The following is a 17,692-nucleotide window of genomic DNA, read 5'->3' as shown; positions in this document are numbered from 1 at the left end:
TTTTAAATTAAAAAACTTAATTCAAACTCCCTCTTTCTTGTGTTTCTTGCAGCTTCAAATCCCATCAAACACCATAATCAACAAAAAAAAAACTTGCATTGGCTAATATATCTACACATGCATTTCCGTCTCTAAAAATATAAGATATCTTGAATTTAAATGAGCCTATAATATATAACATATTCTTTCATTTAATTAAAATATCATTTTAAAATTCTTTTATTTTGGTAGAATATTACAATTATTGATTATTAATTTTTTTAGGTCATTTCCATAATTCTTAAGATTTTGTACCAAATTTAAATTTGAAAATGTAGGGGATTAATTTACAACTCTTGAAAATTACAAAAATATAAAGATCAATTTGTAAAATTTAAAAGATCAATAATATCTAATTTAATATTCACATTGTATATTGTAGAGTGGAATCTAAATTTCAAATTCTTTATTTTTTAAGTATCATTGAAAATTTTTAAATTTAAATTGGAGAAAATATTTTATAAATTATCATCATTTTAACAATTAACCATATTTTTTTATCTAAATAATAGATTTTTTTCATATAATATTAAATTCCTAGAAAAATTTCATACCTAATTAAAATTCCTTGTCCAAACAATATAGGAAATTAAAGATGATTAGTAAAAAATGCACTAGTATGAATATTTGGCTGAATAGACTCAATACTAGGGGTGTTCGCGGTGCGGTTTGGGCGGTTTTGACGATAAAAATCATCCGAACCGCAAGAGAAAAAAGCATGCGGTTCGGTTTGGTTCGGTTGACTTTTAAGAATAAAACCAAACCAAACCAAAACAAACCAATGCGGTTTGGATTGGTTCGGTTGGTTCGGTTTTTTACAATATTTTTATTGAGTCATACATACACCTATAGAGAACAACGTAACTTTGTATTTAGTCATTCATATATTACTAAATAACATAAAAACTTATCATATTTAGACAAAAACTCCGCATTCAATATGCACAAAATTAGATTAGACAAAAATGGAATAAAAAGCATATATATAATAGTAGAATAAAATAATATCAAAGAAATTATAATAAAACATAAAAAAACATATGAGAAGAGAGATTAGAGAAGATGAAAAAAAGAACATATGAGATACGGGATTGAGAAGAAATGTGCGATAAAAACATAATTGGAAGAGAAAATAGTAACATAAAAGATAAAAAAGAAAGACCATAAGAGATGAAATATTAGAGTAGAAAAAGCGAAACGTACATGGTAAAGAAGATGACAAGAATGTGTGATACTACTGAGAGAGATTTAAGAAGGTTGAAATTGAAATCCTAAGTGTGAGGAAGAGAAAATCATTTTTAATTGTAAGGTTAAGGCATACTAAGTTTGAGTTTTGAATTGGATGTGGGATAATTGAAATTTGAGTTGTAACATAATGCGGTTTGGTTTGGTTTAGTTCGGTTTGAAAAATACAAACCGCAAACCAAACCAAACCGTGCGGTTTTATTAGAGAATGACCCAAACGGATCCGAACCAAATGCGGTTTTTTGCGGTTTTGATTTGGTTTGGTTTGGTTTGCGGTTTTCTATTGGGTTGGTTTGGTTTTGAACACCCCTACTCAATACTACCCATTCTTAGAAGATTGAGTAGACTTAAAGCTAAGGCTAAAGTTGGGAAACTTAAAAGATGTCTAGATTGTACCGAGAATATGCACAACAATTATGATTGTATTAACCGAGACACCACAAAAGCATCCCTCTTTGGAGTCATCTTAAGTTTCACTGTTCTGTGTTGGTCAGATATGGATCAAAATTATGCTATGGCAAAAAGATCTTCACACATATATTTTTACAGATAATTTACGGTTGAATATGGCCCATTAAAATTTTTTACAAACTTACTTCAACTTTTTATATAAGATCTCTCAAAAGTTTGAGACAGTTATGTACATTAGAATCGGGTTTAGATTATGAAACCATCGAAACCTATGTATTATATATAGGATTATCAAACTAAGTACCTGCTAACAAACTATAACTAATAGCATTACCATTTACCATCATGCACATAATACAAAATTCCATTATCATTGAATCAAAAAAGTGGCACAACAAAATTCAATACAAAATGTTAACATTGCCAAGCACCAAATTAATCTATAAAACAAAACAAATAAATAAATTTACATATATATGTATGTATACATAATAAACATTAAATACCTGTATAATATTTATTTTCCAAAGCCTTTAGGAGCAGATTTATTCAAATTCTGAGAAGATTTATCCCTCATAGAGAGACAATACTTGGCAATTTCTCTAAACTTAGGAACACTCCTAAGATCAACTTTAGTACCATCTTTCAATGTGATAACAATATCACCCCATTCACCAATGAACCTTGGAACAACCTGAACATCTTTGATAACACTGTATGAAAAGTCACTTCTGTCCTCGCCTGTTAGCCCTGAGATTACTGTAACTCTGAGGTTGGTGAACCTGTAACGAAGGTAAAGGGCACGTGAGACTGCTGCTAGCGTTAAGGGAAGCCATACGAGGGTGAAGCCTAGGAAGAGATTTGCGACGAGGTCGCCGTAGTGGGCTCCGCCGTCGAAGTAGACGGTTTCTTGATTGGGTTTTGGGGGTGGGGGTTGGGTGGGTGAGGGTGTGGTTGTGGTTGTGGGTTTGTTGGTTGGGGAGGAGGATACGTGGAGTTTTGTGGTGAGTTTCCGGGTGAGGGTGGGTTTGGTGTGGAAGATTGGTTGGAGTGTGTGGTGATGGTGGTGGTGTTGGACGGTTGCGACGGTGGTTGTTTTGGGTGGTGATAGGAGCGGTGTAGAATTGCAAGCCATTGGGTTTATTTTCTTATCCGTTTGAAAAATGAACTTGTAGTTTTGAGTGGTACACCATGACACTTCAAAGAGAACTTTTTGTTTTTATTTTTTTATTTTTGAGTGGTTGTGATTTAGCCACACATGTAGATTACATCTATTTAATTTTGAACAACTCAGGAATGTTATATTTGGAGAAAAAAAAATTGATCATTCCAAAATTATATTTTTCTATTATATATTGTTATAATTTTATTAGTAAAAGATTCGATGCATCCATTCGGATATGAGAAAGAGTATGAGATATAGTATTAGATATTTTTTGTTTGGATCTAACTGATTGTATCTCGTGTTATTTCATGAAATATTTCAATCATATTTTAAATATTATAGTGAAAAAAATTGAAATACATAATAATCAGGATTTTAGACTTTTTATTTTTTAAAGTAATATTTATGCATGTTTTCCTTTTGAATCTAATTGATTGTGTTTCGTGTCGCTTGATAAACTTTTTTATATAACAGGGAAAAAATGAAATCTAACTAATTGTTTTTCGTGTCACATCATTGAAAGCAATATATATGGAGAGACGACTATTTTTGAGACCATACAACTTGTTAGTTATGTGAGTCTATTTTAGGTATAAAAATTATTATTTATTATTGTTTTAGTTCTTTTTATGACATTTCTTGCCGGTTATATGAGTTTGTCTTATTGTGTAGTGTCGGATATACGAGAATTTCCCAAACATTTGTGAGAGACGAGTTATTTCTACCATTGCAGGGTCCGCACATGCCAAGAGATAGAGGGTTATGAATGCACACCTGGGATGTGTTGTAGAGTACGTGATAAGGATTGATACACTTAGTGTATACGATATCATCTGGACATCATACGTAGACCATAAAATGCATTGAGACTTCGATGACACTTCATTTTTTCGGGCTATCTGCTATGGGAGGCGTTATTGGTTAGACACTTACCTAAGAGATGTTTGTTCCAGTTTGGATATGTCTAGGATATTCCACGAGCAGTCCCTGCTATTCCATCTGAGGGAATTTTTAGATGGTTTATAGGTCTCAGTGTGTCATTAGATGTTCAGTTCCCAGTAGAGTGTATGGATAGGTACATGGAGTGGTACCTTGTTTTATCACAACGTCACATCATCCCTTTTGAGTAGTATGGAGATAATGTTGTACCTTTTCATGTTGGGGATCTTCTCATGTTAGGTGGGCCTTCTGATGACGCGTCGCCGCCTCCACTGCCTCAACATGGTGCAGATGACGCTCACAACATGCAAATGATAGTAGTCATTATGGATAACCTCATGGATTTGGAGAACCCAAATTGTGAGGTTTATACTTTGGCATCGCAGGTAGCACACATAGCTCGTGGGGGCCTAATTAGACCTTATTATCATTTTTTGTATTATTTGTATATTATCTGTAGTATTACTTAGACAATCGGACAACACTGTTTATTAGACAACATTTTAGCACTTCCATTTATGCACGATGAACATAACTTAACATTTAACAAATGAATACATTACTTAGATAGACAGTTACATAACCTAATAAAACAATAATAAATAAGAAAACCTAAACACTACCAGATGATTCTGGATGTTTCAACATCTTGATTATGTCATAGGCATATCTAGAAATTTTTGCATCAAACTCGATCGGTCCCTTAGTTAGCCTAAGATGATATGTTCTCCATATAACTTTCAAATTTTCATCGATCTTCAACTCAATAAGGTTGCATTTCACCTTTCCATCAATAACAATCCAGTCCGAACGAAACTCAATCTTACTCACCTTTCTGTTCTCAGTGTCAGACAACATATTATTTAACATGGATCTCAAAAGGGCGAGACATGTGGTGCCCTCCGGGAGCCGAAACTCTCTATATATCCATAACTTTTCAAACGCATACTAGAATTTAAATACAGTGAAATCATATCCATATTTTAAATGTTCTATGGTGGCAACTAAAATGTCTTCATCATGATAGTTTAAACAATGATTGAAGGTTATCATAATCTGGTTTGTCTCCTCTATTTTTCAGGAGAAGAAAACGCGATTCATTTGTTTGTAGTTTGTCTAGTTACTATTCATTTTTGGAGGAGGATGAGTGCTAGGTTAGGATTATAAGTGATGGAAGAAAAAAAATCTATACTTGGTCATGAAAATCTATTCGGCACATTGCTGAGTAGAAAAATCAATCAAGCTAGCAATAGTTTCTTTTGGATTGCAGGTTGTTGGATTGTTTGAATTGCTACGAACAATATTTTATTAAAAGGAGATTTTATGGGAGAGTTGGATTTGATTGGACGTATCCAATATATGACATGAGACTGGTTTCTTGCCAATGTCAAGGGACAATCTAATCTCCAGTGGAAGGATTGGCAAACCATTTTTTATCTTTATTTGTCTTATTCCTAATCTTTATAGTTGTTGCCTAGGTTGTAATTGTAGGTACTGTTGTTACTTTTGAGCTAGCTTGGTTGCTTGTCTCATTTATAATTTGGGTTGAGTATCTTTGTACTCTTCATCAATTCAATTCATTTTTCTTATAAAAAGAATCATGTAATTATAATTCTTTGTTTGTCTTATATTTTTGTTTTTTTTACTAAAGGAATTTATATTGATAGTTTTATTATTTATAAAAAAATAATAATTTTATTAGTGAGAATACAAGATCAATAGAGAGTTCAACTTAACATTATAATGGGAAACTAATTAAATATGCGTGCATCCGCACACGTGAAATAACTTTGTATGACACAATTATACTAAAATGCACGTATAAATACAATAAATTATAATCAATTAAAGTCAAACATATGTGACATTAAATTGCAGTGGTGCATACTAACATGAGATTTTTTTTTTGCAGGTGATTTAAATTGTTAGATCCATAATATGAAAATAAACATGGGGTGATGTGAGAAAGATGATTGAAAGGTGTTTTGGGCGAATGCTTGCCATAATCTTTGGATTTGGCACACCAAATAGATTTATGATGATGATTACACTAGACCAATGAGTATGTTGGCTCATATTAGTAAGTTGGTGCATGAGTATAAACAAGTGGAAGCTGCAACAAGCACAAAGATGGAGCAACTCAGGGAGGTGAATTTAATAAAGTGGGAAGCACCTGATATGAGGAGAGTAAAGTTGAACACCGATGCTACGAGAGACAAGAGAGGGAATACATTATGTGGAGACCTAATTAGATGCAATAAAGGAGAGTGGCTAGGGATGTCTCAAAACATATTGGAGTTTGCGACATTTATATTGCGGAGTTCTAGGGTGTGTATGAAGGTTTGCATCTTGCGACTAGTATGTGCTTTAGGTGTATTTACTTCAATGTGTATATCAATACAAATAATGCAAGCAACATCATGGGCAGAAAACTGATTCCCAAAATCAGATCATTTTTTCACCAAGATAGTGATATTAAAATTACTCATGTTTATCGAGAAGCAAACTTATATACATATGCACTAGATAAAAATGGAGTGATTCGTCCTAATGATACATGTATTTTTTAGAGTTGTCCGCCTTTTATTACTCAATTGTTAGATAGTGACTTGTTAGGGTTTACAACCCCTTGATTAGTAACAGTGTAATCTTTTTTTTTACTTAGGTCCTCCCTTTATTAAAAAAAATTACATGTAAGTTTAGAACCATTAATATAAAGATTATTTATATAATAGAATGTATAACAAAAAACTTCAAAAACTATTAATATATAAGCAAAAAGCATTGGAAATTATCACAAAATCACATCATTTCAAACTAACTATAGAAGATATTCAAAGTGAAAAGAAAAAAAAAAAACATATATATATATATATATATATATATATATATATATATATATATATATATATATATATATATATATATATTTCAAAAAGCTGTTAATATATAAGAAAAAAATATTGGAAATTATCACAACATTGCATCATTTCAAACTTACTATAGAGGTCATTCAAACTGAAAAAACATATATAGTAATGAAGGTTGGTATCACCAATGAACCAAATCTTGTACTTGCATTCAACAAAATGAGATGAAAAAAGAAATAAAGATTGGTACGAACTGACAGTAGCGTTTACATTCAACTCACGCGAAATCCTCAATAGAAATTTTACAAATTTTTACATTATGGTATCAATACCGTTCCTGTAATATAATACTTTAACTTTAGAACACAATGCTATGGTTACTAAAAGTACACCCCAGAGAAATATGAATCTAAAGCCAAATAAAGACCATACCTGACTCACTTATAAAAGACCACTTCAACATAGCTCAATGCCACCAAAGTTGAAATACCACCAAACTTTCTCTACATAACAAACCATACAGAACAAACCATAGACAATATCGTCATAAATTTCAAATTCACGACAATTTTGAGCTCCAATGAGATATATCATATGGTTCTAAAATTAGTACTCTTCCAAAGTACTAACTACGCCCCTCCCAACGACAATATTATATGCTTTTGAAGACCTACACCATCAACAATTATTGAATACTGCACCAGACCCTACATCCCATAAATCCAAGAACCTTCTATAAAAAAAGTTACTAACACTATAGATGTAACTCAGTTTCCAAAATTTCTTTTCGCCATTTTTTCTGCCCAAACCCTTCAGTTGAAGTCTTCCCTCGAAGCAGAGAAGAATTGGAGTTAGGAGACATCCATTATTGTCACCGAGGCAAATTGTCGTGATGAGGAGGCTTAGAAATCTCATGAGGACGAGGTAGTTTCTTTGAAGGAGAGAGTCCAGGAGTCTCTTAGGTGAACTTTTTAAGAATGTGTATGGAGCTCTCTACCAGACAGTAGATCAGACTAAGGAGTTATGTCCAGACATTCCTATCCCAATTGAAGGACTGAACCCTTTCAAAGCTACTATGGATGGGGATTTGATGGACGGTCAAGGTGTGGCTTCTCGGAGTGAGGAGGCTTGATTTTCTTCTCCTTTATTTTTCTTTTATTTTTATCTGTAATATTTGTTGGGCTTTCATGACTCGGTAAGATATCAATATTTAAATATACGTATACCTTAATATTTGGAGTTTTTATTTAGCTTTGTGTACTTAACATAAATTTGTCTCTTCTTTATGGTCGCCTAGTCCACCTTCTCGATTTCTAGTCCCCCCGCCTGTAGCGGTAAATTTATGACCATCAAATTATGGATAAACTTGACGTCAATAAAACAAGAGTCGCCACCACGCTTTTACTGTTTTCAAAGGAAAAGGGCAAAAGTACGAACAAAACCCAAAGATAAGAAGTTTTCAAATCAAAAATAATAAAATGTCAGAGATTACAGGTAGGGGGGTTGGTTACACAGAGGGAAGGTGTTAGCATCCAAACTGTCTTAGGTTCTCCTAGGGAGCCCTTTTTTATGTGCAAGTGATTTGATAAAAATGATGTTTGATAAAAATATAGAGTGGGGAGATGAGAAAAGAATTCATTAATTATATTTTTGTTTGACAAGACCTTCGGTTTTATGCCTACATACCAACATAAAAATGAGGGATAAAAACCTCATAGTTTGTGGTAAAAATTTCAAAGAAGTTCGTGAATTGATTTTAACAAAAGTTTAAAAAGAAAGACACAATACCCAAAAATTTGAATGGGGTTGTTAGTTCTTTTTGTCTTTTTGAAATTAAAGTCAATATGGTTAAGTTCATTCACAAGTTTGATTTAAGAAAAAGTTTGAAAATTCAATGGCATAAGGCCAAAGTTTCTAATCATTAAAACATGTCTAAGTTGAAAAACACAAACAAAGAAGGTTTTGAAAAGAGGGAGAGATTTTGAAATTTAAGAAGTGGGAGGAGATGAAGGGACTATCCTAGATAAAAATTAAAAGTTAAGAGTTGAAAAGATCTGACCAATGGGATGCAATCCAACAGACAAGAATGTCATATAGAAACCCATTTTCCTTTGGAATTTAGAAAGCAACAAGCATAAGCAATCCAAGCAATTATATGAAGACCTAGGCATCAAATAAAGATAGACATCATATCCAAGCAAGCACTCCAATAGTGGTAGTCTTTAATGCATCAGATGAAATATTCCTTTGACAAACTCACATAAACAATTATCAAACATAATCCGTAATAACAATATAACAAATAAGCATAGAGACAGAGTGATAGTTGAATCAAGAGCACTCAAGATCTTGCATCAGATGAAAGCACAGTCAAGGATAGCTCAGTCATAGATTATGGCATTGGCCAAGTCCTTTAGCATCGAGAATGTTGCCTAATTCTAAGTCAAAAAGTTCATATCAAGTCTAACAGTCCACCAAGATGTTATGTTTTAGGGGTTTTATTGTTATTAAGTATTTTAAGGTCCTAGGACCACAAACAAAAATAAAGGCAAGCAAACAATATATATGATCACAAGATATGGCTCAAATGAGCAAAGTGAAAAGGACTTGAATCATAAACAAGTTACATGAAATGTAAATGGTAATGAATGATAAAGATACTGAATTTAAATTGCATTAAGTAAATGACTTGAAGATAAAGCAATATTAATAAAAGTTAGTCAAAGGTTAGTCAAATGTTAGTGGAGAGTTTTAATTGATTAAGTCATTCTTTGGAGAACACTTAACCATTCATTTGTTGGTGTAAGCCCTAGAGGCCAATACTTTTGGTACTTGTATCGAATTATTTATTAATAATAAAAGGCTTTTTCTTTATTACGTTTGTTTAATAAAGTCCCTAGAATAGCTAGTCCGTTTAATGTATCAAGTGTAACTTAATCATGAGATCACATTAAACATAAGGACATTATTCTTAAAGTATCCGTAGTCGAGCTTTATTGTGATGTGGGATAACATTAAAGCATTAAGACTATTATGTATATAGACTGATGATCACATCTCATGGATCATGGATAAGGAGTTATCAAGTCTTCAACATAGGTATGAATGTTAAGAGTAATGTTTATACTAGATTGACCCGCTATGAGAATACTATATAGAATGTTATGCAAAGTGTCATAAGTTATTCTCATGGTGATAATGGTGTATACCACCCTTCGATCTGAAACCACTATGGACCCTAGATGTAGAGTCGAGTGCTTTATTGCTGATCAAACATTGTCCGTAACTAGATAACCATAAAGACAGTTGATGGGTACTCCACGAAGCATGCTGAGGGACATGAGTGATCTAGATGGAATTTGCCCATCCTGCGTAACAGGATAAATGTATATGGGCCCAATATTGAACTGGACAAGGATGACGCGGTCTATACCTTGTGTTCAATATAGACATTAGGGCAAAAGGTTAATTATACGCATAAGTATTATCACAGAAGGATTTGTCAGATCACATGATATTTTCGTGTCTTGGGTAGCAGTGATGTGTTGCTAGATACCGCTAACTGTTTATTATGTTAAATATGTGATTTAATATAATTGTCAATGCCGCGAAAACCTACAGGGTCACACACAAAGGACGGATTGATGAGAGATAGTGTAACTAAGGAACATCGTAAGGTACGGTGCACTTAAGTGAATTGTAGAACATCGTAAGGTACGGTGTACTTAAGTAGAATCCGAAATATGGTAAGGTACCATGCGCTTAAATGATTTTGGGCATATTATAAGATATGGGCCACATACACTTAAGTGAGCTTTTTAGCTTGAAGCCGACACAAGTGGTTCTATAAATAGAACCCTTGTGCAGAAGCATTCATTGCGTTTGCATTTTTGTTTTCTCTATCTCTCTCTCTCACCTTCATTTGTAGCAGCTAGCACTAAGATTAAAGGAATTTGTTCGTGTGGACTGAGTAGAGGCATTGTCGTTGTTCAACGTTCGTGATCACTCCGTAGATCTGCATCAAAGGTTTCAATCGTCACGAGAGGTAACTATTCTATCACTGATCATGCCCATTCGTAAGGATCACTAAAGAAGAAAATTTTAATTTCCGCTGCGTTTTGGATCGTCCTTCTCCTTCAATGGTATCAGAGCCACTTATGAAACCATGCATCGGATAGTTGTTTATTTTCTGTATTAATATGATTAAAAGACAGAATGAATCAAAGAATAAACGAGTAATTAAATTTGTGTACGATTTGGATGATTGATGTTGACTATGCTTCGGAACCGACATTAGTATGGTGAAGCAGGGATACATCGATCATTCATAGGTTACGTGTAACAACCCAATTTTAGTAATTAGTTCTTATATTATTATTATTATATTTTATTTTAATTATTTGGAGTGTTAAGTAATTAATTGGTTATTAGGTAGTATGATAATTGATTATATTAATTGAATTGGTGTATTAATTAATTATTTAGTTGATATGAGATATAATTAAATAATTGAATTAATTAACTTGGTGTGCATATTGAGTGGTTTAATTTATTTAAATATTAGGTTTTATTGGGCCTATTAATTAAGTTAGAGATATATCATGCTTTAAGCCCAAATAAAATACTAATATAAATAGTAAGAGGAGAGGGAGAATAGAATTAATTTGATCATTAGACAACAATAGAGAAAGAGAAGGAGAAGATGGGAAGAACAGAGAGGAGCTAGGGTTTCTATCAAATTGAAGAGGTAAGGGGGGAATCCTTATTATTATGGGTTAGTATGATTGGGTCAATGGGTAGAAATATGTTTTCGTTGAATTCTTTAAAACCTAACAATTTTGATAAATACTCTTGAATTGTGATGATTGGATTGTGCTAAAACTGTAAATTAATGTTATATTGTATGAGTCATGATTTTCTGACCATGTAGCTTTTTTCGGAATCGAAATTGGAGGTCCGAAAGTCCTCCAACGATGAAAAACGCAGGAAATTCTGCATTCTATTTTTTTGTTAACGCGGGAATAACATTCTGTTTTGCGTTAACCGGTTAAGCAAAAGCGTTAACCGGTTAACATTGTTGAAAACCTGTTAGAATTGTGTTCTGTCTTGCGTTAACCGGTTAACCAAATGCGTTAACCGGTTAACACTGTTGAAAATTTCCAGGAAATTGATTCTGTTTTATGTTAACCGATTAACCATATGCGCTAACCGGTTAACACTATTTGAAAAGTGAAAAATTGATATTTAAATGTTGTATTCGTTTTGGGATGAAATCTACGTGTACATATTTGATAATTAGCCTATATTTGTGAATGATATATTGTTATGAATGTGTATATGTACCATTGGTGGATTGTGAATGATATATTGTTATAAATGTATATATGTACCATTGGTGGAGTTTGAATGATGTATTGTTATGAATGTGTATATGTACCATTGATGGATAATTCATAGAGTTGAATTATGATGATATGTGGAATGTTAAGATGGTAGAGATGGTCTTAATTGCATATGGTGTTGGTATGTGTGCATTCATTCATGGCATGGTCGACTTCATTGTGGAAGTGGTGAAACTGTGGGTTCACATGTAGCACTCGTTGATCCTTAATTGGAAATAGGCGAGGTAGATGGAGCACTCGTTGATCCTTAATTGGAAATAGGCGAGGTAGATGTAGCACTCGTTGATCCTTAATTGGAAATAGGCGAGGTAGTAAACGGTGATCCTTCATTGGAAACAGACGTAGCAGACGTTGATCCTTAATTGGAAATAGGCGTAGTTGCTTTGATCTTGTCCGGATCGGAAGCGTGGCTTGGATTCTAGATATTGAATCGGAAAGTGGTGAAACTTTGGGTTCACATTGAGGTACCGCTTGCATAGAGTCACATGTCTTGCATTGAGTCACATTAGAGTTATGTGCTAATTGAATGTATGTATTGTTGTGATTGTAACGTGTGTTCGAGATTATGGTAATTGAATTTGGTGATGTTTGGATACATAACTTAGTGAAATATGTGATTATGTGATAATTGTGATTATGTGTATATTTGGGTATATAGCATGGAATTTTAATATTAACTCCTTGAGTTTTGATGTATGTTTGAAACATGTGAAATAAATGTTGGTTAATATTATTGACATGATTATACGAGGTGTGATGAATTCCGTTAATTGTTGATTTAATCATTGTGTCTGTTTATGCTAATTCATAATGATTTGAATTCTCACCCTTTCTGTTTGAATGTTACCTTTACATGGGTATCGTGCAGATACTCCAGAGTAGTATTGCTGAAGTAAGTGGAGGGTAGCTCGCTCGAGATTAGCTGGAGAGTTTCCGTATTTTAGTTTGAAAACTAGGTAATGAGTCAATGTTCTGGTCATGTAACACGGGTAGGTTGGTAGTATTGAACTCATATCTTATTTGGATATGCATTATGTTATTACTTGATTTATTTTATCTTGAGGTGATTATTGAGAGATGATCATGGTATGGGACATGGATCATTTTATGAAGTACATGAGTATTCATTATTTTCCGCTGCGAACGCATATTCGTGAATATTCATGATAATTGAAATGTGTTATTTTAAATGACCAGGTGTATTGTGTATTGATGATGAATGATGTTGGTTTTTGAAAGCTTTTAGTTTTTGAAAACGTCGATGTGACTCCCTTTTGGTTATATGCGTGCTTAATTACTCTGATTATATGTTAAGTATTTTGGGGTAGAAAAAGGGGTGTTACATTACGCAATTGAGACCGATCAACTTATATATGATATAAGTAATCCTAATGCAAAGTACGATATATATGATATGATATACTGTTTCTGTTTCGTTCATTCAAACACTTAATGGTTGTTTTCTTTTGAGCGATCAATGGTCATTTGCTTCGGAATCCGACATTAGTATGGTGAAGCAATGACCTGTTGATCAATCATACTGAATCAACAATTGAGGTGTGTTTGACGGTCTGAAATTGGTGAATTAGGGTTAGTGACGGCGCAAGGGTTGTGCTGTCAAAGAGTTATGCATTGAGGGCTTGTTGAAACACGTCTGTTGACTGTTTCAAAGCGCTGTTTTTTTGGCCGTGTGACGATCGTCATGGACCTACGATGATCGTAACAAGCTGGACGTGATGGTCGTCACATGCTTTGTGACGGTCGTCATATTCACAGATCCAGAATTCTAGGCGTTTATGTTATTTTGGCCGCGTGACGTTCGTCACGGGCCTGTGACGGTCTTAACAAGTTGGACGTGACGGTCGTAACATGCTTGTGACGGTCGTCACATTCACAGAGTCAGAATTCTCGGGGTTTCCGTTTCGTGACTGCGCAGCGGACCCCCGGCTAACTCTGCGTAGTTTGACCGGTCACCGAAATAATTAATTAAAAGAATTAAAATTAATAATAATAATGTGTTTATTATTTTTACCTTGTGGTGATCAGTTATGGCCTTAGTTTTCCTTTATTTTGTTTTGGGTTTTTAAAACACGACCTGCGTGTCGTGCCTCTCTTTTAATCTCTTAATGTAACTTTTTTTCTCATCTCACTCCCTCTTATGTAAAATGAGTTTCTTCTGTAATGTAATGTTATGAAGATAGAGAAGAATTCAATATCAAAGGAGGACAACCTTGAAGATCTTACTTGGAGAAGCTTAGATCGTTATTAGGTTAACTTAGGTTCTCTCATTGGCTTGGGAGAACAATTGCGCTAGGGGCCATAATTGTTCCATTATGTATGTTGATGCATGTGTGTGTATCTTGATGCATGTGAGAGACGATTTATATGATAAATAAGCCGGTGAGATCAGAACAATTGCAATTCCCTCAAATTAAATATTAAGTTTAAGCTTTCCAAGTTTTAGCATTTATCAAGACTAGTATCGTATAATGTAGGTTTCGCCTACGCGAGGTGCATGTTCTATATTAGTAAGGTGCGATGGGATAATTGTAATATCCAATTGCTAAAACGATGGGTCAAACTTAACTAAACAAATTATAATAAGATTATATATGTTTAGAAGCAAGAGTTGGGAATGATCCATATGATGGATTGGAATAAGGAGTTATTCACCCAACTGAAATTTTTGAGAGTTGTATTAGATACAATTGGAAGGAGTTCCTACCTAAATAACCTAGTTTTGTGTAATCCGCCTACGCGGACTTAGAACAAAGTGAAATACGGATCTCGACCCACTAGAAAATCTTCCAACGGGATTTTCCGAATCAAATGATGAGGGTCATTTGTTTTGACTAAAATCGTGGGAGCATATTTAATTAAAGGCCTAATTAAATATGTTATTGATACTTATATTTTCATTAATTCTTATGTAGATTACCATGATAACAAACACCTATAACAACATTTTGCGATCAATCCTTGACAAGGAAAAATTGTCTGGGACAGATTTTCTGGATTGACACCGAAATCTTAGGATTGTCCTCAAACATGATAAAAAGTTGTATGTCTTGGAGAAACCTATTCCTGAAGAGGAACCTCCTAGTTCTGCACCTAAGGCAGAAAGAGATGCTTATAAGAAGCATGTCGATGATGCCAATGAAACTGCTTGTCTCATGATGGCTACCATGAACTCAGAGTTGCAAAAGCAACATGAGAACATGGCAGCGTTCGATATGATCGAACACCTGAAAATGCTCTATCAGGAGCAAGCAAGGCATGAAAGGTTTGAAGTTTCAAAAGCCCTTTTTCAAGGCAAGTTAGCTGAGGGAGCCCCTGTAGGTCCCCATGTGCTCAAGATGATTAGGTATGTGGAAAACCTTGAAAGGTTGGGTTTTCCCCTCGAAAAGGAACTTGCGACTGATGTGATCTTGCAATCGTTGCCAAATAGATTCAGTCAATTTGTCCTAAATTTCAATATGAATGATATGGACAAATCTCTTCCTGAACTGCTAGCCATGTTAAGAGCTGCTGAGCAGAATCTGAATACAAAAGGGAAGTCCATTCTGATGATCGGAAATGGAAAGAGACATAACAAAAGGCCCACCAAGCAGGGTGATAAAGGGAAAGGCAAGGAAGTTTCCAAACCCAGACCCACTGTTGCTACTTTGAAGCCTAGTGGAGGCATAACAAAGGCAGGCACCTGCTTCCATTGCGGTAAGACCAGACACTGGAAGAGAAACGGCCCAAAGTACTTGGAAGATACGAAGAATGGAGTAGAGACTTCAACTTCAGGTATTTTTGTTATTAAAATAAATTTATCTACTTCTGCATCATGGGTATTAGATACAGGATGCGGTTCTCACATTTGTACAAATGTGCAGGGGCTGAAAAGGAGTAGAGATTTGGAAAAAGGTGAAGTTGACCTACGAGTTGGCAATGGAGCAAAGGTTGTTGCTTTAGCCGTAGGATCTTATGTATTGACTTTACCTAGTGGTTTAATAATTCAGTTAGAGAACTGTTATTATGTACCTGCAATTAGCAGGAATATTATTTCCATTTCTATTTTGGACAAGTTTGGTTTTTCATTTATAATAAAGAACAATTGTTGCTCAATTTATTTTGAATGATATATTCTATGCTACTGCACAAATGAGCAATGGACTATATGTCCTTGATCTCGAAATGCCTATTTATAACATTAATACTAAAAGGGTGAAACCTAACGAGTTAAAACCAGCTAGGTAAGAATATTAAAACTCTTTGATCAGATCGAGGTGGTGAGTATTTAAGCCTAGAGTTTGATGACCATCTGAAAAAGTGTGGGATCCTATCCCAACTTACTCCTCCTGGAACACCCCAATGGAATGGTGTATCTGAGAGAAGAAATCGAACCCTATTAGACATGGTCCGATCCATGATGAGTTACGCCGATCTTACAAACTCCTTTTGGGGACATGCATTATTGACAGTAGCTTACACACTTAACCGTGTTCCATCCAAAAAGTTTAGAAGACACCATATGAGATATGGAGTGGTAAGAAACCACATATGTCTTACATGAAGATTTGAGGTTGCGAAGTTTATGTGAAACGACAAGTTTCAACTAAGCTTGAGCCCAAATCTGACAAATGCTTATTTGTGGGGTATCCTAAAGAAATAAGAGGGTATTACTTCTACAATCCTTCTGAGGGCAAAGTGTTTTTCGCTCAAACTGGAGTTTTCCTAGAAAAGGATTTTATTTCCAAAGGAATCAGTGGGAGGAAAGTAGAGCTTGAAGAAATTCAAGAATCACAAAGCATTGATACACATATGGAGGAATTATAGCAGGAAATACAAGTAGTTGTGTAAGAGCAACCTGCTCAAGTAGAACAAGATTAGCGTAGGTCAGGCAGGATACATCACCTACCTGAGAGATATGGATATCTCATAACTGATCAAGGTGATGTATTACTCATGGATCAAGAACGAAGATGAGCCTTGTGTCTACAAGAAGGTTAGTGGGAGCATGATCGTTTTCCTGGTATTATATGTAGATGACATATTATCATTGGAAACGATGTCCCTACCCTGCAACAAGTAAAGTCTTGGTTGGGGAAATGCTTTTCTATGAAGGACCTAGGTGAAGCAGCGTATATATTAGGAATCAGAATCTATAGAGATAGATCACAAAAACTGCTTGGCCTAAGTCAGAGTACATACATAGACAAAGTGCTGAGACGCTTTAATATGCATGATTCTAATGGTTATGTGTTTTGCTTAAATGGTGGCGCTGTGAGCTGGAAAAGTTCAAAGCAAGATACAGTTGCTGATTCTACAACCGAGGCCGAGTATATTGCTGCCTCAAGTGCAGCAAAGGAAGCTGTTTGGATCAAAAGGTTCATTAGTGAACTTGGCATAGTTCCTAGCATTATGGATCCCATTGGTCTCTATTGTGATAACAATGGTGCTATCGCACAAGCTAAGGAGCCTAGATCTCACCAACGATCCAAACACATACTTAGGCGTTATCACCTTATTCGAGAGATAATAGATAGAGGAGATGTGAAAATATGCAGAGTACCTACACTTGACAATATTGCTGACCCACTGACAAAGCCTCTTGCGAAGCAGAAGCATGATGG

At 34.5% G+C, this 17,692-nt stretch overlaps 1 protein-coding gene across 1 annotated transcript; it reads right to left on the bottom strand.

Annotated features, from left to right (window-relative positions):
- Positions 1–2,047: 2,047 nt before the first annotated feature.
- On the bottom strand, positions 2,048–2,963 carry LOC127119549 (uncharacterized). Its single transcript, XM_051049798.1, has one exon. It carries the CDS (start codon positions 2,828–2,830, stop codon positions 2,213–2,215), a length of 618 nt encoding a protein of 205 aa, XP_050905755.1. The 5' UTR covers positions 2,831–2,963; the 3' UTR covers positions 2,048–2,212.
- Positions 2,964–17,692: the final 14,729 nt, after the last annotated feature.

The sequence above is a fragment of the Lathyrus oleraceus genome, chromosome 2, assembly GCF_024323335.1.
Source record: "Lathyrus oleraceus cultivar Zhongwan6 chromosome 2, CAAS_Psat_ZW6_1.0, whole genome shotgun sequence".
NCBI lineage: Eukaryota > Viridiplantae > Streptophyta > Magnoliopsida > Fabales > Fabaceae > Lathyrus > Lathyrus oleraceus.
Note: the sequence above shows the minus strand (reverse complement) of the source record. Positions and strands in the feature narration are given on the sequence as shown.